At 35.7% G+C, this 23,712-nt stretch overlaps 2 protein-coding genes across 5 annotated transcripts in view; both read left to right on the top strand.

Moving 5' to 3' along the window:
* The window catches only part of LOC123533005 (inositol hexakisphosphate kinase 3-like), a 374,160-nt gene that overhangs the window by 103,635 nt on the left and 246,813 nt on the right, over positions 1-23,712 (top strand). The gene's annotated exons all lie outside the window — the stretch shown is intronic.
* On the top strand, positions 12,768-17,533 carry LOC128546652 (uncharacterized). The gene is made up of 2 exons (XM_053517683.1): positions 12,768-12,903; positions 14,188-17,533. Exon 2 carries the CDS (start codon positions 14,197-14,199, stop codon positions 16,012-16,014), a length of 1,818 nt encoding a protein of 605 aa, XP_053373658.1. The 5' UTR covers positions 12,768-12,903; positions 14,188-14,196; the 3' UTR covers positions 16,015-17,533.

Genomic DNA, 23,712 nt, shown 5'->3' on the forward strand with positions numbered 1-23,712 from the left:
ATCAACAATTATCACCTGAACTGAGTGCATTTATGAGTGGACAATATTGATGGTAAAATGGTGTAGGGGTTTGTTTACATTTTAAAATCTTTAATAACTTCTTTCAGGTAAATTTTTGGTATGGTTTTGGTAAGCTTACAATAAAGCGTATGTCATTCTCTTTCACTCATAATTTTTTCAAACGTTTTAGACTCTTGGCTAGTTTTGGAATTTGACTTTAATAAAAGACAAAAAGAGGTTCAGTATAGGCTCTTTCAAAGTGTTGAAAGTAGGCTAAACTTACACTATACTTTATTGAATTTATATAGCTGTGGGAACTTTTGATATAGACTATAATTGGGGAATCCTAAGATCATTGAAAACGGTCAATACAAGAGTTGTCCATTTTATTTCAGATATTTTGAAAAAGTCTTATTTTAACTATCAAATATTTCTATTTTTACATGGAGAAGAGAAAAATCATAAATATATTTAGAAAATTGGTGCACTTAGCTATCATTTCACTCTGAAAAGCAAACTCTATAAAGATGAATATTGATTTTTTTAGGTACCATCTCTAACATAAGAGAACAATATATACCATGTTAATTGTATGTTAATACTTCTATAAACATTTTTTTAATATGTAGCCGGGGTCATGTATAAGAAAAACAGCCTCCAGGTTTTCAATATTTTTCTTTATTTAGGTAGCTTACAGTAAAGAATTACTGTAAGAACCTGTAACAATAATAAAACTAATAAAAATATGCACACAATACTCATAAAAAATCAAAAATGCATTCAATTGATTATTATTATAGGAATTCAAAATCACAATTGATATAAGAAAATAATAATTATCAGAATCCTGTATCCAAGTATACACTTTATATAAATCTAATAAGTTGTAAAACTTATGAAATAAAGTTTTATTATAATCTGACCTGATTGCAAAATCAGTCCATACACTAGGAACAGCTAGAGAAGAATGCCCAAGAGATGTTAGTTTGGCGGGAATTATATATTTCGCGGGGTTAGAAAGGTTATGTGGGGTCAGGCACGTGAAATTTAGTGAACTCTCACTCACAACTACTTTCATACAGCGCTCCACCCTTGATAATAATAACGTTAGGCATATACAACAGTTAGGCAGACAAATACATGTATGTATGACGTCACAGATCAATAACAAGGACAACAAGATATTGACAGGGACGGATATAGGACGGTGCGCTGCATTGCAAGTATCTAAAAGAATATTATGTTTGATCTACCATTAAAACAAAGTTCTACCATTATATAACCTGGGTTACAGTATATCCATGGGTTCTCAAAATGTTAGTCTTTTAAGGAATGGAAGCTATCAAGATACTGTTATAATGCTTTCAATGAAAGAATGCATTTATTAGAAAGTAGAAATATAGATGCTGCTGTGTAACGATATTTGATACATCTTATTGCTAACATTGATTACTTTAAAAAAACTATAACTTATACACTGATTACAAAAGAAGTGTGTATATATCGTTCTTATCATATCTATGCATTAAGTAAGCTTTATTGTATAATTGCCATACATTCTGCTGTCACTGTCTGATTATCCTTATAGAAGACACAGAAGGAAGTAAAAGAAATGTCTTTATAAATTGAATTGTTATACCACACATTGTTATAACTATACTGAAATGGGCTGGTGGCCAAAATCAATAAACTACATCGTCATTAATTGTTAATGTTAAAAAAATACGTAGATACAAATTGTAGACAAAACACGCAGTTACAAACAAGAAAAGAAAAACAGGTTGAAAGTAGAAATACATCATTCAATGAGTACATCTTAATACTAGTATGTTAAATTGGGTGAAATTTTGTTCCTGAATGACGAACTTGATCTTTCATGTTTATGCAAATATGGTTGGAGATACCACATTGAAATAACGTAAGAACTTCTATACATACATCTTTCTTTTACGACAGTGCGTGTATAAGCATTTCGGATAGCAATATCCGAAAATAGTTCAACTTATTTACTGTCTGATATAAATTTTTATTGTGAAAATCAGGAAAATCAGCGACCGTTGCTGATTTGAATAAAAGCAATAAAAAAAGCATTTTACCTACAGTGAAATATCGTATTGCACGGCTTTAAGTACTCAGATATCATCTGCACGATTCAAATACGGTGCTGATCAGATGTGCGTGAAATTAGCCAGAGCAGCCAGAGTAGCCAGAGTTCAGCCAGAGTTTAGCCAGAGTTCAGTCAGAGTTTAGCCAGAGTAACCAGAGAAGTCAGAACTCTGGATATGGTCTTAACAGAGTTACGAAATAAAACTTTTATAAATCTTTCCGCATGTGGGTGAAATTAGCCAGAGCAGCCAGAGTAGCCAGAGTTCAGCCAGAGTTTACCAGAGTAGCCAGAGTTCAGCCAGAGTTTAGCCAGAGAAGTCAGAACTCCGGTTACTGTGGCTAGCCAGAGTAGTCAGAGTTCAGCCAGAGTAGCCAGAGTTCAGCCAGGGAAGTCATAACTCTGGTTACTATAGCTTGCCAGAGTAGCCAGAGTTCAGCCAGAGTAGCAAGACCTCTGGTTACTCCAGAATAGCTCGAGTCACCTAGATTTTATTTACTCTGGTTAGTCTGGCTGGTCAGAATAGCCAGATTATCTAGGATTTTAAGAGTAGCCAGAGTAACCTGGTTCACAAAACATTTTCCGTCACGGTTAGCTGAGTTAGATTATGAAACTTAATATGTATTTCTATCTAAATAACATGTTTAAACTGAATTTCAAGTTAATTACTTTTTTCAAGTGGCTATTTAGAGTAGCCAGAGTAGTCAGATCTCTTGTTACTCTGGCTGGCCAAAGTAGCCAGAGTTCAGCCAGAGTTCAGTCAGAGTTCAGCCATAGTAGCAAGAGTTTCTAGGATTTTAACATGTTCTGACTACTCTGGTCAGCCAGAGTATCCGGAGTAGCCCGAGTCACCAGGATTTCATTTGCTCTGGTTACTTTGGCTGGCCAGAGTAGCCAGAGTTTCTAGGATTTTAACATGGTTTTGCTACTCTGTTCAGCCAGAGTAGCCAGGTCCCATGTTAACAATTTTTTTCCAGTCTTAGCTGAATTTGATTATGAAATCTAATAATTGAGCCGTGCCATGAGAAAACAAACATAGTGGTTTTGCGACCAGCATAGATTCAGACTAGCCTGCGCATCCGCGCAGTCTGGTCAGGATTTTAAAGCGTATTGGACTTGGAGCAACTGTTATCGAACAGCACGGATCCTGACCAGCCTGCGCAGATCCATTCTGCTCTCAAACCCACTATGTTGGTTTTCTCACGGCGCGACTCATATGTCATTTCTATCTAAATAGCATGTTTAAAACTGAATTTCAAGCTAATAACTATTTTCAAGTGGCTATTTAGAGTAGCCAGAGTAGCCAGAACTCTGGTCACTATGGCTCGCCAGAGTAGCCAGAGTTCAGCTAGAGTAGCCAGAATTCAGGTTACTCTGGCTGGCCAGAATAGCCAGAGTTCAGCCAGAGTAGCCAGAAATCTGGATGTCAATTGCTCTTGCTACTTTGGCTAGCCAGAACAGCCAGAATTTCCGAGATGTCCATTGGTTCTAGCTACCCAGGCTAGCCCGAATAGCCAGACAAAAACCTGTAATACCTATTGCGACATGACCCTTTTGGTGCTCTCTGGTTTGATTTTTTAGTGTTTTATATGTATCAAGTGTATCATCGTACCATCGTGTATCCCGTTTTAGTATCAAATGAAAAGTCACGATTGTCCAAACGGAACGCCGTACATAACAGTGTGAAAATGGTGAAAAGTCAATTTACATTACTGAACAAAGTTGATAGGTAAGACTAAGTCAGGTTAAATGATATTAAATAGTTACCATTATATATTGAATGACCCTCATACACTATACTTGAAATTGTTTTAGCTCGTGTCACTGTGTGACAAGGCGAGGTTTTGTGATCAACTTTTGTCTTGTCTATCAGATTGAGTCAGGCTCTTTGACAGAACTCAGTACTTATTCCATTTTATGTTGTTAAACCTTAAAAATCTTCTCAAGTATCACAAGACCCAGAGCTTAGATATTTAGCAAGAAACATTGGCAAGTACATCTCTTTCAAAATTGTTCAAATCATGGACTCCGGGGTCATATTGGATCTGCCTTGGAGCTTTAAGTTTCGCATAGAGTAATATATTAAATCCTATAAAGATATTCTTATTTTCCTTTAGGCCCAGACTATATATATTTTGTATGTAGCATGACCTAGTGAATGCCTCTCTTAAAATTGAGCTGATCATGTCCCCTGAAGTCAAAATTGCCCTTGCTTGTGCTAATAAGCTTGCACAGGAAAATGTTTTAAAATCTTCTCAAAAGAATTGCAATGTCAAGAGTTAAGATATTTTACATGTTCAAATCAATACCCCAGAGTCAAAATGGTTCCTACTTAAGTTTTATATAGAAAAAAAACATGATGTACTTACATAGCAAAAATCTTTTTCAGAGCCACAAGGGTAAGAGCTGAAATATTTTGCATGTAAATTAGTAAAATTTATAATGGAGTTCTTTCAAACTTGATTGAATCACCACCCCCAGGGCAATATTAATCTCTCTCTGTGGATTATCAATATACTTCTAATCTTATACAATATAAGTTTAAAATTTCCAGAATGTCCAGAATTTAGTGTTAACAGTTACAAATCGTGAATTTTTACTATTACTGTCATAACCCACAAGGTCCAGGTAAGCGATTCATATTGATATCATAAACAATTGCAGTGAATTACATATAACTATGAGTGTAAAACTAAAGAATATTTATTTGAAGGCTTCTGTTTTTTTTATTTATTCATTTAACTTCAGTGCTTGCCTTGAATTTGTACCAAAAAAATTAACTTGAAGAATAATATAAAGAAATTGGAGAATAAATTTTTCATACTTGTTAACAGCAACCAATTCCTGAAATTTGCATTTTAAAGTTGTGAAAGTTGACGAAATGTTGACATGTGAACACATACACTTAAAGCGGCTTTATAACGGTATTTCATCTAAACCCTTGGAAAAAGGTAGGTACCTGTGACATGCCAATCAAAACGCAAAATGCCATTCAAAAATTGATTGTGGTCACCTTATGCCATCAGACAATCAACATTCCATGTTGTATTAACTCGGTATTATTTGTGTACGTGTATGAAACAATATTGACTGTGTTTGGATTTAACAGTTATAGGACTGCTAACTGATAAGTAAGACAATTCTTTGAAGTCCGTTTGATGGATCACTTGATACATGAAACACTAAAAAAACCTGAGGGTACAAAAATGGGTCATTTCGCAACATGTTAAAGCCCTAGAAACTCTGGTTACTCTGGCAGAAGTCCGTTTTATGAATCACTTTATACATAAAACACAAAAAAATCCGACAAGATCGATCATCAACTCCTTCTCTATAAAATCGTGAAACTTTGTGTCTACAGAATCTCTATATCCTGGATTCAGTCTTTCCTTAGTAACCGTTCTCAACCTGTAGTAGTTGAAGGCTCACACTCTTTACCAGTTCTATCAGGGGGGTTCCTCAAGGTTCAGTGTTGGGTCCTTGTCCCTTCCTTTGTTTTATCAATAGCCTTCCTGACTCTGTTAAAGGTAGAATACGCTTATTTGCTGATGACACTATCATATACCTCAACATAGACTCGTTAATAAACTCTTACAAAGTTCAAGATGATTTGACAAAAGTAGAAGAATGGGGACGTAATTGGTCTCTGGAAATCAATCCTGATAAATGCGAAGTAATAGGAATTTCAAAAAAAGGAGAAAAAATATCATCTTTCCATACAAATTACTTAATCAAGAACTAAGAACTCTTGCCAGCCAGAGTAACCAGAGTTATGACTTCTCTGGCTGAACTCTTGCTACTCTGGCTAGCCAGAGTAACCAGAGTTTTGACCTCTCTGGCTACTCTGGCTAAACTCTGGATGAACTCTGGCTACTCTAGCTAAACTCTGGCTGAACTCTGGCTACTCAGGCTGCTCTGGCTAATTTCACACACATAAGGATTAGATGTAATATACTTTACATGTAGCATTGTCTAGAACTCTCTTTTTACGTTTGTGCAAGACTAAATTTGGGGACCACAGTCAGCCAAGCGATTTACAGAAAATATAGAGTATCTACTCCAGAAGTACAAGGCTTTAATTTTAAGATATTTCATATTAGCATTGGCTAGTGGTCATTTACCAAGTGTTCGGGAACCTGGATACCACAGTAAAATGAGTATGCGCTGATTCACTTTACAATTTTATTATCTAGCGAAGCGATTCTCTGAAATTACAAACAATTATACATTTAATAAAAAGTTTATTTAAATCACAGGTAAAAACATATATTCAACAATATATTCAAAACGACAGTAACATTTCTTACGCAAATATCTCTATTTAAATTTCTTAAACACGCTAAATAGTATTCAAGTACAAATATTTAATAAGCAATCTTTTAAAGCAAAACACTAATTTTCAATTCGATAAATCTTACCGATTTTTGATCTTTCCAAGTTTTGGACGGATTACACCAAACCGGAAGTGACTACTCAGTGTTACATGTGAAGTAGTCCAAAACGTAGTTCCATGCTATGGATGAAATCTGGTATAATGAGTGACATGAGGAGGTGACAGTTAAATTTTTGGCTTATGTTTATTGCTTATAGTATTGAGAATAGATCTATATATGGTTTTCATATCATTGAAATGCTCTAAAGTGCTGAAAATGAGGTCTGAATGTTTTGTTATTAATATGAAATAAATAAGGAATTGAATTGGTAGAATGTAACCTATAAGTTGTGAAGGGGTAAAAAATTAAACTTGTTTAGATGTGGCTGTAAACAGGCTAGTTTGGCCAGATTATGATAGAAGATGACAATTTCAGTGCAATTTAGCAGAGAAAAAGAAGAAAAACTAAAAATATTTCAAAATCAATGTTTTGGGTGTATTTTTTTTTCAAAAAATGCATATTTATTGACTAAATATTGGTATGTTTTAGGTGTCAGGGGTGAGTTTGGGTATATTTTACAGTAACAGTGTGTGATTTGAGTGCACTTTATGGTAAAACTTGATAAAATATGGCAAATATAAGCTCAAGCAAGGAAAAGTGGTCAAAAATGGTGTCGCAACAGCTTTTTTCCAGGAAATTTGGCGCGCTAGCATACGTTACTGAAAAAGCCATAAAACATTGAAAATTGATTGTATCAATCTGAAACTGGTATTTTTTTCAGGCATTTAGGTTACTGGTACAATTTAAGTGAAAATAACACATTTTGAGTATGAAAAATGTTTCTTTAAGGACGGATTACACCAAACCGGAATGACTACTCAGTGTTACATGTGAAGTAGTCCAAGATGTAATTCCATGCTATGGATGAAATCTGGTATAATGAGTGACATGGGGAGGTGACAGTTAAATTTTTGGCGTATGTTTATTGCTTATAGTATTGAGAATAGATCTAGACCATTTTCATTGTAAATTGCTTTGAATAAGTTTTATTCTTTGCGAAAAATGTCAACCTACGCGTAACTGCTAAACGGCTGTATTCATGGGGGCATTTTTAGAGGGTGATGTTTCTCAGAACAGATTATTTTTCTTCTATTCAACATAACATGTCAATATTTTTCTATTTTTGATAAGAAGACATGTTATACTAAATGACCATATATGGTTTTCATATCATTGAAATGCTTTAAAGTGCTGAAAATGAGGTCTGAATGTTTTGTTATTAATATGAAATAAATAAGGAATTGAATTGGAATATATGTTTGCGCTAACGGAAGCAACGTTCAAAACAATAACAACAGAAAATGATGACGTCGACGTCAATAGTTGGACGTCGCGTAAAGGCACGTTAGAAAAGGCGGTAAAGACGTAAATTCAAATTAGAAATGTAATACGTTTCTTACACCAAATTTCTTCAAGCTAGGTCCCTTGGGCAAAATATGGGACAGCAACACTGGCCCGTGTTTAACAGAGTTACATATTGGGTACAAGTATTAGTATATGATATGATCATGAAGAGATAATTTAAATTGAAATTTTAGAAGACAATACTGTATCTTCAAAGTCAGGGTCATACAGATCTCTGGTCTGATTTTCATGAATTGGTCACATCTCTCATATTTTGGTATGAATATTTCAGTGATAAACACGGCAGTAACATTTCACAAGACAGTCTGTTATATAGAACATATTCTAAAACAAAAGGTCAAGGTCAGATGAGCGTCTTAGGACCTTCATGATCCTCTTGTTATATTGTTCCTCCACGATGTATAAACCATATTCAGACAGTTCAGGCTGCGTGGAAAGACAATGTAAATACAAGTCTATGACTGTTCATTCCCTGACTTTATTTATTTGGGTTTGACCAACACCTCAGGAAATAGGGTCAACCTCAACATTAGAAAGAGACCAGTCAGCTGCCTTGTATCCCTTCATCAAATCTGATTTTTAAAAGACGCCAATATAGACAAATCTGAATGCCTAAACAACTCATAGATAATTAAATTAACGAGCAGCTTTGGCAAAACAATAAATTAATATTTGAGACTTTTGTTTGTTTGTTTTGGGTTTAACGCCGTTTTTCAACAGTATTTCATTCATGTAACGGCGGGCAGTAAACCTAACCAGTGCTCCTAGATTCTGTACCAGTACAAACCTGTTCTTCGCAAGTATCTGCCAACTTCCCCACATGAATTATCAAAGGTGGAGGACTAATGATTTCAGACACAATGTCTTTTATCAAATCGTCACGGAAAACATACGCCCCGCCCGGGAATCGAACTCGCGACCCCGCGATCCGTAGACCAACGCTCTCCCAACTGAGCGGGAAGGTAAGGAAGTGTTGAATGTTTACGGACTTTATTTTGAACAAAGTCTGAAAACATGCAGCACTTCCTTACCTGTATGGGAAGTCTTACTTTTGTCAACCGGAAAGGTGGTGTCATCTCACTAGTACTATGAATAGTTTGTTCGACAGTTCAAGTGTGCGCACGACCCTCTTTTCTTGAACGGCAATACAATGTTCAAAACTGTGCAGCAAACTATGAAATAATGCTGAAGATCTTTATCGAAGAGTAAGTTCGAGTTGCATAGAGAAAAAGCTTAATTTATTGCCGGCGTTTTGTCACAGATCATACAATAGCAATGACATTATGAAGAACCTTCTCAGAAGAGGTCGAGGACATGTTTGAAAAAGGTTATAAAAATGAAAAAATTGTTGACAGACTTGAAAAGAAATGTAGTTTTATTTCTTGCATCACGGTAGATTAATGAAAAGACCACATACAAAGAGTTGTAGTAAATGGTTGCACCTCAAGTGTCTTCAGATCTGAACTAAGGCCGTCTTGTCTATTTCTATAATTAACAACTTCCATGACTCAAATAAAAATAAAGCATCACTATCAGCATTAGATAATCAGACAGAGTGATCCATAATAAGGGCAAACAAAACACTGTGCAAGCTGACACAGCTGGGTTTGTACTCAACATTTTCTCATACTAAACAATGCGAGATATGACATCTGAGTTTGTGTCTAATCAGGAATACTTTTTTGAAAATGTACAGCTTCCACAAAACTGCATTATAGGCATTTGTACCATATCCTTTATTGAGCTCGCTAAATACATCATTCTACCAATTTTCATTCGGTCATGTGCATGACAGGACATTTCAACTGACAACTGTGTTATATTTGATTGTTTGATTTAATTACTTTCATCATAATAATAAAACTTGTAAAGAGATCCTTTGAAAGCAAATAATGCAACCTAGAAGAATAATAGCAGACTCGGTTAGATAGAGTATGCTCATGAGAGAAAATGAAATGTGCAACACCTCTAACGCCCTCAATGCACCGGCTTAAGTGGAACTCTATTACATATATATTAAATGGACAAGCGGGACTCTATTAAACATATGTTGAATGGACTCCATGATCCCAAAGGTCCATAAAATATAGCAACACTGAATATAATAAGCATACATCGTTTGTTTTGTCTAAGTCCAAACTGTGAGCCCATATTTCAACCATAAGACTCTCAAAATATACATGTATACATGTACAAAAACTGGTTTCATACATCGTTTTAATGGACCGAATTTTGTCTTTTGTTGGTACAATCACCATATTAATAATATCTGTAATGTGTTTACGAATCGGATAGAAATATCCGTCCTGAGGGCACCTGCGCTTTGGGCGGTAATGAGGCTTGCGCTGGTGGCCGAGTGACGGATATTTCCATCCGATTCGTAAACACAATGTCATGACTATTTTTTTTTCTTGCATACCGTATACATGTTAGCATTTTATTCTGCCAGATTTTTTCTTGCATACCGTATTTTACAAAAGGTAGAAATAGTTCCTTTTCTTTCTCATAATGGAGAATGAACGCAAAGCGCGGGAAATTAACGTCCGTAAGCAGAAGTGACGTCGTGATGTTTTGCGTTACGCACAATAACAAAGTTCCACTTTAGTTTTGTCGTTTGTAGGATAACGTTATGTTCTCATGGTAAACTAACGTATTTTGAATCGAGAAATATACTATAAAGAAAGGAGAGAAACTGTCAAGGTACCTGTTTATTTTCTTATTTTACAATATTTTATTAGTACATGAACCACTAGTTTTCATTAACAGCACGAGAGTCATCTGGATTGGAGGGAGGGGGTGGTGGGGGTGCCAGTTGGGTTTTGCCGGCATGGGTAAAATCACCGGAAACACCAGTCCGGTGTGCAAAAATACACCATTCCGACGTTTAAAAAACATTCGGTAATTCCACTAAAAAGACATTTTTGCGTAAATTTATGTGTACACGACGACTGCGTACATGTATTATGTACTGCTTTCCTCAAGACACCAAATTCTGCAAGAGTAAGTATCATTAGATTTAATGCCAAGTACACGTGTTTTCTTACGCTCATTGTATAGTTAAGTCTCTTGAAAGACCTAATCTCGGTTGTCGCCATACTAAATTGAAGGATTAAAAGTATTTCAATCAATGGCAGAAAGAATATTCTACTGTGATCTTATATTTGTTTCTTTTCCCAACCGATCTGCTTAGTTTGTCGTCAGTGTGAATACTTACCACTAATTTACAGTCAACGCCGTATTCCAAAGGAGGTTTGAAGTGATTAACTATTCAAGCGATGGCCATTAGGAAATCAGGACTGAGCTGGTACAATCTCTAACTTAATAAAAACTGGCAGTTTGGCCTCAGCTTTATTGTAAATAAATAATCAGACCCATATTCATGAATGATATTACAGAATCTAAAAAACACACAATTTCCTCTGAATTATTGTATTCAACAGTATTTAACATATCCTACTGAACGAAGATCAATGTAAGGGACCTCCGTTGCCGACTTCGAATCGCTTACCCCTCACTAGCTTAGGTCGTTAGTTCTACCCAGGTGAATGCTCATGAAATAGTGCACGGAGGAACATCTGGGGTCTTCCTCCACCATCGAAGCTGGAGAGTCGTCATTTGACTTATAATTGTGTCGGTGCGATACTAAACCCATCAAAAAATTATCAGTATATAGCAGAATACAAATGTACTATAATGTGGTCCAGGCCCGAATCCAGAAATATTTGACTGGGGGCACCAGTCTAAAACGAAGACGTCTCCTCTGAGGCGCATAGCGCCTAAAGTGGATAGGTTTGGGATGGGGGATCTCTGTCCATGATATGGGAGTCAGGGGGGAATCTCGACCCCTCCCCCCCCCCCCCCCCCCCCCCCCAACCCACTGAATTTTTTAATACAGGCTCTGATGCATTTACTGGTGGATTTACTTCCTTCATTTTAAGGGGATCAGGGGCTCTCCCTGGAAATCTGGCCCTGGTCTCTGGTGCATTTTAGGTCTAAATTTTGGGGAAAAGGAGGGGTTAGTTACTCCCTTCCAGATGGGAAAGGGTCTGGGGGCTCTCTCCCTTGAAAAATTTGAAATATAGGTATAGATTGTGGCTTCTGGTGCGTTTCTGGGTCTACTTTTTGAGAAAATATTATTAATTTTGGACAAAATAATAGGGTGCATTTGTGATGATTATAGGTCACTTCTAAGCCAACTGAGGGAGATGAGGGATGACCCTGGATCTGGGCCTGTGGTCTTAACTTAAAGATATCATAGAATTTGCAGCAAAAGCGTTCTCTTCCATCGCAATGATTATTTCTCGTTAAAGTCCTTCCAATTCAGCGTATAGAAAGTATTGTTTTAATATTGCTTCAGTTCTGGAAAGGCTATTCTAGAATCTACATTTACATCTCGCGTCCTTCTTAATATGCTACAGCTAATATTGCCCTTTAAAACAATATATAGGATGGATTGAGTTTTGTCATTGTACTGAGTATAAATTTATGAATCATTTCTATTGAAAGCACTTTGAGAAATAGAAATAGGCTCAGTTTGATATTAAGTTTTAGAATGTTTGAATGTCTTCTATAATTTTTATTCAGTTGTACGTATGGAGAGACATAAATGAACTATTTAACTTAACTTGAATAATAATTCAACAAAAGAATATCAATGCAATTATGTTCGAATCTTTACATATGCAATGAATCAGTAGAGGATTTATAGATTGATAAAAGCTTGATACTTTAAACAATACTAGTATATCATTATCCACAATAGTACAAATATTTGTTTAATCACTCAATAATAGCAATCATTCTTAATCTGGTATTGGATCGGTAAATCCCATATCTGTAGCCTTTTGGGACAAAAGAGTTTTTATTGTTGCCCTCATGTATGTAAGGTCTTAGTGTTATGAATTTTTTTGTCTCATGTTTTTGTATATATATATACAAGCTGACAGTAGAATGAAATAAACTTTGAAACTGAAACTTTGGATAGTATAATACAAAACTGAGGTAAATACTTTTATATAATATGGTTATTTTTAGAACAGCAGGTTGGTCTTTCCTTACATCATGACATGTTTAGATAATTACATATTTGAATTAAGAGACCAACTGATATCTGTTTGACTGAAAGAAAAAGTTCAATTCATGATTAATGTTAAAGTGTAATGTATGGGTATGTAAAACAATATTCTACTCTATTTTTTTGAGCATTTTTAGGCCTAAACATCTAGAGGTGATGAATATCATTGTTACAATATCTCACCGTCTGTGTTGCCTTGCATATTTTACCATGCACCTACATGGACATTACCATTTTTCCGCACAAGGAATCGATCTAATAGCATCGTCTGCTGTGGCTAGGGGTTTCGGTTAACGCGTCTCTAGAACCGGACCTACTGGACCTTAAGGTAACCGGTTGAGCATGCGGCTTGATCAATCATTTTCATAGGGATTGAACAATGTATCTAACACGATTACTGAAGAGGATGAGCGATAATTCAAACATGTAAGATAAATTACCTTTATTCATCGGTCGAAAATGAAATCATTTATCACGTTTCTACACAACCAGAAGCACGTCTAAAACAACCACAACTAAATCTGTTTTCTACTGTCTGCAATGTATTTAAAAGTACAAAGCTGAAAAACGAGTATTTTTAGTGGATACTGCATGTACAGTATCAAATATATTATTCAACCGCCTTATATAGACAGTACAGTAACCGGGCCTGTACTGTTTCCGTAACAATACATTTTTACTCGATTTCGCTTTAAATATAAGACAATGCAATTCTTATTATGTATACGTCATTTTAATGATTCCTTGGGGTGTTACTTTAATAGAATTTTTACTTTTTTGAAATATCTTGATTAGTTTTGAATTTATTGTCAAAAATAAATCTTGGCATTGCTATAAAACTTTCAGGAGGATATCCCAGTTATCATTGAATGCAATGTGTCCATGCAAAGTTTTGAAATTTTTAAATTAAAAATGTTATTCTACCTATTTTTTACAATAGAAAAAGTACATTTTTGGCTATAAAATTGATATTATTAAAATATTTTGTATTTTATTGTATATAAACTTAGTTCCTGTAACGTTTGTTCAACTGGTATTCATAACGCGTTCCCTACAACTGATACAAGTTAACATCTTTGGGTGAAGTGATGAATATCAATATAGGTTTTTCAATTAATTGAAGTTTTCTTACAAATTCTCTTAATTACGGGCAATTTTTCCGTTTGACAAATTATCCAGCTTGATATATACATAATGTATTTTCTTCACAGAGACAGAGTATGGCGGACAAGTTCTTCGGTAAAGACTCTCCGCATGGTCTTGTAAAACGGATAATGTACAAGAAGTATCTCCAGGCTTTTATCCCAATTACACAACAAGCTAAAGATGCATACGGTCAGCAGTTATATACTACGGCGATAATAGACGGCTTTGCTGGCGCTGGACGTTACGGTGACGAATGGCCAGCTGAAATAGAACGGTATGGTTCTCCACTGATAGCTCTGATGGTGAGCTTGAACTACCTCTACCGGAAACAGCATGGAAAGGATAAAATCTGGAGGATACAGTCAAGTGAGAGAGACAGCGACGCCGAAATTGTTGATATGGTCGCAACGATGTCACTTTCAGAAAACGCGCAAAAGCCTACGGTAAAGCCGAAAATAAAACTGATTTTCATTGAAAAGGATGCTGCACACTTTAAAGGGTTGAAGGATAACATCGCTGAAGTTCTCGATTATTTCTTTCCAAATCCAGATGTATCGTACACAGAAAGCGAAACAGAAGATGGCATTTATCATTTCATCATAACGAGCCCGAATTATCCCATCTCCTGTAAATTAGTTAACACAGAATTAACAAACTTCAAACCGCCTTGGTTCATAAAGGATCATTTAGTCATGTGCCTTGTATTCCTTGATCCTTTTGGCGTCTCACAAACGCCGATTACTCATGTTCAGAAATTTGTCGGACCTGGCAATTCTTTGCTCATCAACTTCATGAGCAGCTTTGTCAACAGATTCGTTAAAACCCGGCATATTGAGAACCTTTATGGGATCCCGTACCTATATGAGAAAGCTTCAGAAATGAAAATACAATTAGAGTATGAGTCGTTGAGTAAGTACATCAGTTATCTTGTGCGGCAGTTCGAGAGTGGAAGCATTGTACAGCCGCTGAATGAAATTCAGTGTTGTGCAGCCAACTATGAAAAAATGCTGAAGAACGTTTTCGGAACTGAGTCACTTCTTTTTGAGATGAGAGGGAGAAACAACAACATTATCTATCATCTCATTTTTGTCACTGATCATATCAAAGGCGTTGAAATCATGAAGGAAGCGATGAATTGTTGCTCCCAGAATGAAGGTGAAATGACAATGTCTGATTATCAGTTTTACAGAAATGGTTGTGTACTGAATTTGGGAAATACGCAAGATGTAACAGTCGTCGCTAACACCATTTATGAAAAGTTTGCAGGTTGTTCCAAAATCAACGTTTTGCACGTGAAAAACTATGTTCTTCTTGACACTCCGTATGTTTTCCGCAAGAAAAGTCTTGCTGTTATGGAGAAAGAACAAACACCAAGATTAGAAAATGTCGTTGATCAAAAAGGTCAGCCGCCTAAGCGGAAAGGAACATATCCCGACGACAGAACATGGTACTTGACTTTCAGCTGGACTGAAGAGATAGATTACTTTGCCGTGAAAATATATAAAAAGTACGGACCCAACCAAGTTGTAGCACTACATGATATAAAGGAAGACTTTCCATATGATCATTTCATCGCGGATGTTCTCCGAAAACAATATCGTTGTATAGAGAATACACTAACACCAAGAATGGTACATGTTACAACAAATCAGGGCAAAAAGAAAATATATATGGATCAGTTCGTAGAGAATGCACTCCTCATGATGGCTACCGACAGCAGTCCTGAATGTAGTATCTATTACAAAGACGACGGCTGTGTACCTGAACAGAGCTATGTATTTAGTAGAGACAGGGAGTGGTACATCGTATTCAGAAGGACACCAGTTTTTGACCGAAGATCAATTCCGGATTACATACATGTTTCTCAACTTTACAAACAAGTATGTTTCTAAGGACCTGCGTGTCGTTAGTCATATATGCCCGACTGAAGATAGTACAAATGGCAGATGAAATGCCCAACACTTTCCAACAAGTGAGAAATTCTCAAGTTTCGCTACTCGTGTTTTGTTTGATAACGTATTTTTAGGAATGGATATTTGTTGTGACTCTAGTTTTAAACAATGAGAATTATGTAATTCTGACACAGATTATGGATGGTGACAAAACTTACGTATAAAATGTATGAAATTCATTTCTAATTATTTGCTACCTATTGAAATTTATTGATAACAAAGCAAACTTGCAAAATTGTTTAGACTTTAAATTGAGAGGAAATGGAATGTGTTGATAATTCAACATATCTTGGTGTTGATCATACTCATACAAAGTTCTGAAAGCTTACAATTCTATAATTGCTTAGTATGAAGAGACAGCTTAGATATTAAAACTTAGCTATTATGTTGATTTAAAGACTGTACATCTCTGGGGTATTTGGCATTTATGACACTAAGGAAGAAGATAAATAACATATAAAATTCTGTAAAATTCTTTTAGGAGTTAAGAAATAAACTTTACTTTTAATTAGGTAGATTCTACTCTGCAATGAAAGTGCTATAAAAATTTAAAAAAAAAACTGATTGAAAGTTAAGAAAAAAAACAACAACAAAACTCAACAATGTGAAGGTAATTTATTGTTTAACTTTTAAGATAAAATCTTAGACAAGGTGTAATTTGTCCTCTTGTTCTGCTCTGAAACAACTTATGTATCAATTGTTGCTGTTGTGACATGAATGTTGTCTTAATTAGAATATTACAGCAAAAATTTGTTGCGGCGATTTACTACTACTATTCCTGGCCTAAACGCGAAACTAGTTTATCTGCTTCTATTTCTATATACACATAGACTAGTTTCGCGTTGAGGCCACGTATTGCACAAGTTATGAAGACTATTATCCTACATACAGTATTTTTGGTTTGAAAGCATTATGTGTAAACAAACACCGACACAAAACATTCCATTTTTATCTCAAATAATGCACGAGTTCTGCATAGGCCTAGACTTAATTGGTAATGCGACATAATTATCAAATATTTCGACATCAATTTTTGTTATATATTTACATCAGTATTCTATACTATATGGTTCATTTCTACACATACTGTTTCATACATTTTCTACTAATTCCAATGTGTATGTATTTCCACAAACACACCTTGCACGTTGTAAATACACATTTATCATATTATTACCAGTTATTTCCATTAATTTATATGGGTATCATTCCAATATGCTATATTACAGTCATTATGACATCATGTGTTGGCGTGACTCTAGGCCAATCAAAAATTTGAGAAGGATTAAGTCTGCATATTTATTGTTACATGTAATTTTCTTGGTTGGATGTTCATATTTTGTGCTTTATATTTCATATGTTTCTACTAAAACTTGAGTACTTACATTTTCACTCAGTTATTGATTGTTAAACTTAACTATTGTAATTTCTAATGAGGAAATAGCCAGAAAATATTTGCTTCAGTGTTTATTTTTCCAACATTACAAATTTCGCTTTAGTGAAGCCAGGAGCCAAAGGTTCAGGGTATGTGTGGGGTAGGGGGGGTGGGCGGGGGGCGGGGGGGGGCTGTAAAAATAGGCGGGTGGTTTGGCGTCCATCGTCCGGCTTTCTTCGTTCGTCAAACAGCGTTCGCCATCATAACTTTCATCTCAACATCTTCTCTGAAAGTACTAAATTAAATTATAATCAAACAAGGGCCCATCACCGATGTTACTGTTTTTAGATGTAAGGTCAACTTTTTAATTCTTAAAGGAGAAAAACATTTTACACCAAACATTGACTAATCGTGTTTTACCAAATTTGTTCATGCGGGGTCCCTGTGACCAAATGTTGGCTGCCATATGGTCTTAACATAGAGTTACAATATAAAACTTTTATAAATATTCTACTCAGAAAGTACAAGGATTAGATGTAAAATATTTTACATGTAGCATTGGCTAGTACTCTCTTTTTACGTTTGTGCAAGACTATATTTGGGGCTAACAATCAGCTAAGCGATTTACAAGAAGAATATAGAATATCTTCTCCAGAAGTACTAGGCTTCAATTTTAAGATATTTCATATTAGCATTGGCTAGTGGTCATTTACAAAGTTTCTTCAAGCTAGGTCCCTTGGGCAAAATATGGGACAGCCACTTTGGCCCGTGTGTAACAGAGTTACATATTGGGTAAAAGTATTAGTATATGATATTAGTATATGATATGATCATGAAGAGATAATTTCAATTGAAATTTTAGAAGATAACACTGTATCTTCAAAGTCAGGGTCATATAAATCTCTGGTAAATTTAAACACGGCAGTAACATTTCACAAGACAGTCTGTTATATAGAACATATTCTATAACAAAAGGTCAAGGTCAGATGAGCGTCTTAGGACCTTCATGATCCTCTTGTTATATTGTTCCTCCGCGATGTATAAACCAAATTCAACCAGTTCAGGCTGCACGGAAAGACAATGTTAATACAAGTCTATGACTGTTCATTCCCTGACTTTATCTATTTGGGTTGACCAACACCTTAAGGAAATAGGGTCAACCTCAACATTGGAAAGAGACCAGTCAGCTGCCTTGTATCCCTTCATCAAATCTGATATTAAAAGACGTCAATATAGACAAATCTGAATGCCCAAATAACTCATAGATAATTAAGTTAACGTGCAGCTTTGGCAAAACAATAAATTAATATTTGAGACTTTTGTTTGTTTGTTTTGGGTTTAACGCCGTTTTTCAACAGTATTTCATTCATGTAACGGCGGGCAGTTAACCTAACCAGTGCTCCTAGATTCTGTACCAGTACAAACCTGTTCTCCGCAAGTAACTGCCAACTTCCCCACGTGAATTATCAAAGGTGGAGGACTAAGATTTCAGACACAATGTTTTTCAAATTGTCACGGAGAACCTTCGCCCCTCCCGGGAATCGAACTCGCGACCCCGCGATCCATAGACCAATGCTCTCCCAACTGAGCTTAGTTGAGACTTTTCGTATAGGTAAAGTAGTGTAGAATGTTTACAGACTTTATTTTGAACAAAGTCTGAAAACATGCAGCACTTCCTTACCTGTATGGGAAGTCTTACTTTTGTCAACCGGAAAGTGGTGTCATCTCACTAGTGCTATGAATATCTTGTGCGACAATTCAAGTGTGCGTACGACCCTCTTAAACTTTTCTTGGGCGGCAATACAGTGTTCAAAGTTGTGCAGCAAACTATGAAAGAATGCTGAAGAACTTTATCGAAGCTTAAGTTTTCGAGTGGCATAGACAAAAAACTTTATTGTCGACGTTTTGTCATAGATCATAAAATAGCAATGACATTATGAAGAACCTTCACATAAGAGGTTGATGACATGTTTGAAAGTGGTTATAAAAATGATAAAATTGTTGACAGACTTGATCAGAACGGGAGTTTTATTTCTTGCATCAAGGTAGATTCAAGTAAAGACCACATACAAAGAGTTGTAGTTATTGGTTGCACCTCAAGTGTCTTCAGTTCTGAACTAAGGGCTGTTTTGTCTCTTTCTAAATTAAAGACCTTCGTGACTCAAATAAAAGTAAAGCCATACTATCAGCATTGAAATTACAGTTTAACTAATCAGATAGAGTGATCCATAATTAGCGCAAGCAGAACAGTGTGCAAGCTGACACAGCTGAGTCTGTGCTCAACCTTTTCTAATACTAAACAATGCGAGATATGATATTTGTGTTTGGGTTTTATCAGGAATACTTTATAGGCATTTGTATACATTGTCTGCCATAGTCTTTATTGAGCTCTCTTTACATCATTCCACCAGTTTTCATTCGGCCATGTGCATGACAGGACATTTCAGCTGACAACTGTGTTATATTTGATTGTTTGATTTGATTAGTGACTTTTATCATTATCTTAAAATCTGTAAAGAGATCCTTTGGAAGCAAATAATGTAACCTAGAAGAGTAATAGCAGACTCGGATTGATGGAGTATGTTCATGAGAGGGGATGAAATGTGCAACACCTCTAACGCCCACTAGCACCGGCTTAAGCGGAACTCTATTACATATATGTTGAATGGACAAGCGGAACTCTACTAAACATATGTTGAATGGACTCCATGATCCCAAAGGACCAGGAAAATATAACAACACTGAATATAATAAGCATACACCGTTTGCTTTGTCCAAAGTCCAAACTGTGAGCCCATATGTCAACCCTAAGACTTTCAATATATACATGTATACATGCACATAAGCTGGCTTCATACATCGTTTTAATGGGGTTTAATAACGTAATATAAGTATTATGCACTAACAATAATTGAAAAATAAACTAGCAGATCCATTCCAGCCTTTTATAAGGTTTTTAGTTTGTCTAAAAATATAAATAAACAAATATATACAACTATACAGTTTAGAACCCTGGACCCAATTTCACGAAAAAAATAAGTAATTACTTGGTTAAGTCTGTTATTTCAAAATCGTAGTATTGCTTAAATTGTTATTAAAAACAAAATGTGACTTCTTGTACATGTCCGATTTTATCACACAAACTGCAACACAAACTGAAATGGTGTCATGGTGCAAAGGGCAATGAAACCCAATATATCAGTGTAATATTTGCTTGAATTTTGTCATGAATTACCAAATGATACAAATATGTGAGTTTATGACAGTGGTTAAGATAAGAGTTTCCAACAATGGGTACTGGACCGAATTTTGTCTTTTGTCAGTACACTTACCACATTACACCACTCCGACGTTTAAAAAACATTCGGTCATTCTACTAAATAGACATTTTTGCGTAAATATATGTGTACACGACGACAAAGTTACTGTGTACATGTATTATGTACTGCTTTCCTCAACACACCGATTTCTGCAAGAGTAAGTATTATTAGATTTAAAATGCAAAGTACACGTATTTTCTTACGTTCATTGTATAGTTAAGTCTGGCCACTCTTGAAAGACCTAAACTCGGCTGTTGCCATACTAAATTGAAAGATTAAAAGCATTCCAATCAATGGCAAAAAATAGAATATTCTACTGTGATCTTATATTTGTTTCTTTTTCCAACCGATTTCCTCAGTTTGTCGTGCGTGCAAAATCTTCCCACTAATTTGCAGTCAATACCATATTCCAAAAGAGGCTTGAAGCGACCAGCTATTCAAGCGATGACCATTAGGAAATCAGGACTGGGCTGGTACAAATGTAAATTCTTGTCTCTAACTTAATAAATACTGGCAGTCTGGTCTCAGCTTTAATGCAAATAAATAATCAGACCCATATTCAGGAATGATATTATAGAATCTAAAAAACACACAATTTCCTCTGAATTATTGTATTCAACAGTATTTAACATATCCTTCTGAACGAAGATCAATGTAAGGGACCTCCGTTGTCGACTTCGAATCGCTTACCCCTCACTAGCTTAGGTCGGTAGTTCTACCCAGGTGAATGCTCATGAAATAGTGCACGGAGGAACATCTGGGGTCTTCCTCCACCATCGAAGCTGGAGAGTCGCCATATGACTTACTTATGACATAATTGTGTTGGTGCGACACTGAACCCAACACAAAATGATCAGTATATAGCAGGCCCGGATCCAGAAATACTTGATTGGGGGCACCAGTCTAGAACGAAGACGTCTCCGCTGAGGCGCATAGCGCCGCGAGTGGATAGGTATGGGATGGGGGATCTTTGCCCATGATATGCGAGTCAGGGGGTCTGCACCCCGCCCCCCCCCCTCCCCCCACGATATTGGAGTCATGGGGATCTCCCCCTCCCTTTGAATTGTTTCAAATACAGGCTCTGATGCATTTATTGGTGGATTTACTTCCTTCATTTTAGGGGGATCAGGGGCTCTCCCCCTGGAAACCTGGTCCTGGCCTCTGGTGCATTTTAGGTCTAAATTTTGAGGAAATGGAGGAGTTAGTTACTCCCTTCCTGATGAGGAAGGATCAGGGGGGCTCTGTGACAGGACTGGCCGTACCGGCGACAGTAACCATCAGAACAAATCAACACCCTTTACAATATTTACAAATTTATTTACATAAGATGATTATTAACAATGAATAGATGATATGAAAAAAAAAACTGATTATAAGAAAGAAAAAAAAATAAAAGTTCAGTATCACCAGATACAAAGTTCGTATAGTTCCATTCTAATGTGACGTGGCACAGTTCTTTAATTTAATTGCGAGCTTTAAGTAGCACAAACAATATATAAACGTATCTTTAAATCAAGTCCCTTTGAACCGTGAATACGTTGATTCCGTATTGGCTCCCTATGGTGGTAGGTGATTGCATCTCTGAGCTGACTTCAGAGGAAAACAAAAATCAGCGTCTTTGCGATTTACGGCATAACCATGGGACGAAAGCTCTGCGCTGGGAATATCACATCCAGGCGAGTGAAGACAAGTGAACCTCGGGCATTGTACTTCCGGGTTATGACGTCACCAGGTAAAATCGTCTGGCGGAAGAAGCTAAAATATATAACTATGGTAAGCACCATAGCAAAACATTAAGTCAGGGCATAAAAACTGCTCCTTTGGGTACACCATACCTCCGTAGGCTCCCATAAATAATACGTGCTACTTATACAAAATATATGTGCTACTAAGTTCAGACGTCACGTGATTAAAATACGTCACTAATTACTTCCATTATTACAAAAATTAATTACTTAAAAGTCTAACATTGAAGTATGAAAAAGATATGAAAAGTTTATGATGAAACATTATAGATACGGAAATGATAAACTGCAGCTATTATTTACAACTACAAATTAACAAAATTCAATGTAAATAAAACGTTATATCATAGTTGGCATCTATATAATATCTAATGCCATGCAACAACGCGGACATTGTATGTATATGCTATAGATTGGCATAATATCTCAAATTACAATAATATATTACATAGACAGTACTAGACTTGCCATATAGATTTATACATTACAGTGCAATAATCGGCGTTCCATAACAACGAAATGTTTGACATAAGTTTTTAAAACAGAGTACTTTTTAAATATCATGTTACAAATTTCAGTACAAATTTTACATCTTATATAAACGAAACATTTTAAATTCCTCTTTCGAAATAATCTACAAAAGTCTGAAAAATTTAATAAATTACCCTGACATACCGAAACTAGCTAATTTCATATGCCGAAAAGTAAATGTTACAGAATTCTGTAGAATGCACAAAAATTTACCAAATAAAAATCGTAATGCAAAAATCATACATAAATCTAACAAATAAATTTCTTACCTCGATCGAGCATAAATTTCTAGCAAGAAAAATTAAGTATAGGATAGACAACTCGTGCCGTTGTCTACGGGATATATACAACGAGCAAAGCGAGTTGTATATATCCCGTAGACAACGGCACGAGTTGTCTATCCGACTTAGACCGCGTGACATAAAAACTGCAATTATTGAAAACTCTCCCACGCGTTCTATAGAAATTAGGATTAACGTGTTTTTATAAGAGTGATATTATCTTTGTACCGTTAGCGCTTATTTGTCAGTAGGGCATATGAAAGAATGCAGGTTATTTGTATAAATTCAAACATAAATATAATATAAACTCAAATACCGGATTTACTCAGATTTAACGTTCATAAACACTTTAAGTCATTTGCAATCACAAATGCTAAACAGTTAAA

The sequence above is a fragment of the Mercenaria mercenaria genome, chromosome 11, assembly GCF_021730395.1.
Source record: "Mercenaria mercenaria strain notata chromosome 11, MADL_Memer_1, whole genome shotgun sequence".
In the NCBI taxonomy this organism is placed as follows: Eukaryota; Metazoa; Mollusca; class Bivalvia; order Venerida; family Veneridae; genus Mercenaria; species Mercenaria mercenaria.

Coding starts and splice junctions, on each gene's coding strand:
- LOC128546652 (XM_053517683.1), top strand. CDS start 14,197: ATGGCGGACAAGTTCTTCGGTAAAGACTCTCCGCATGGTCTTGTAAAA.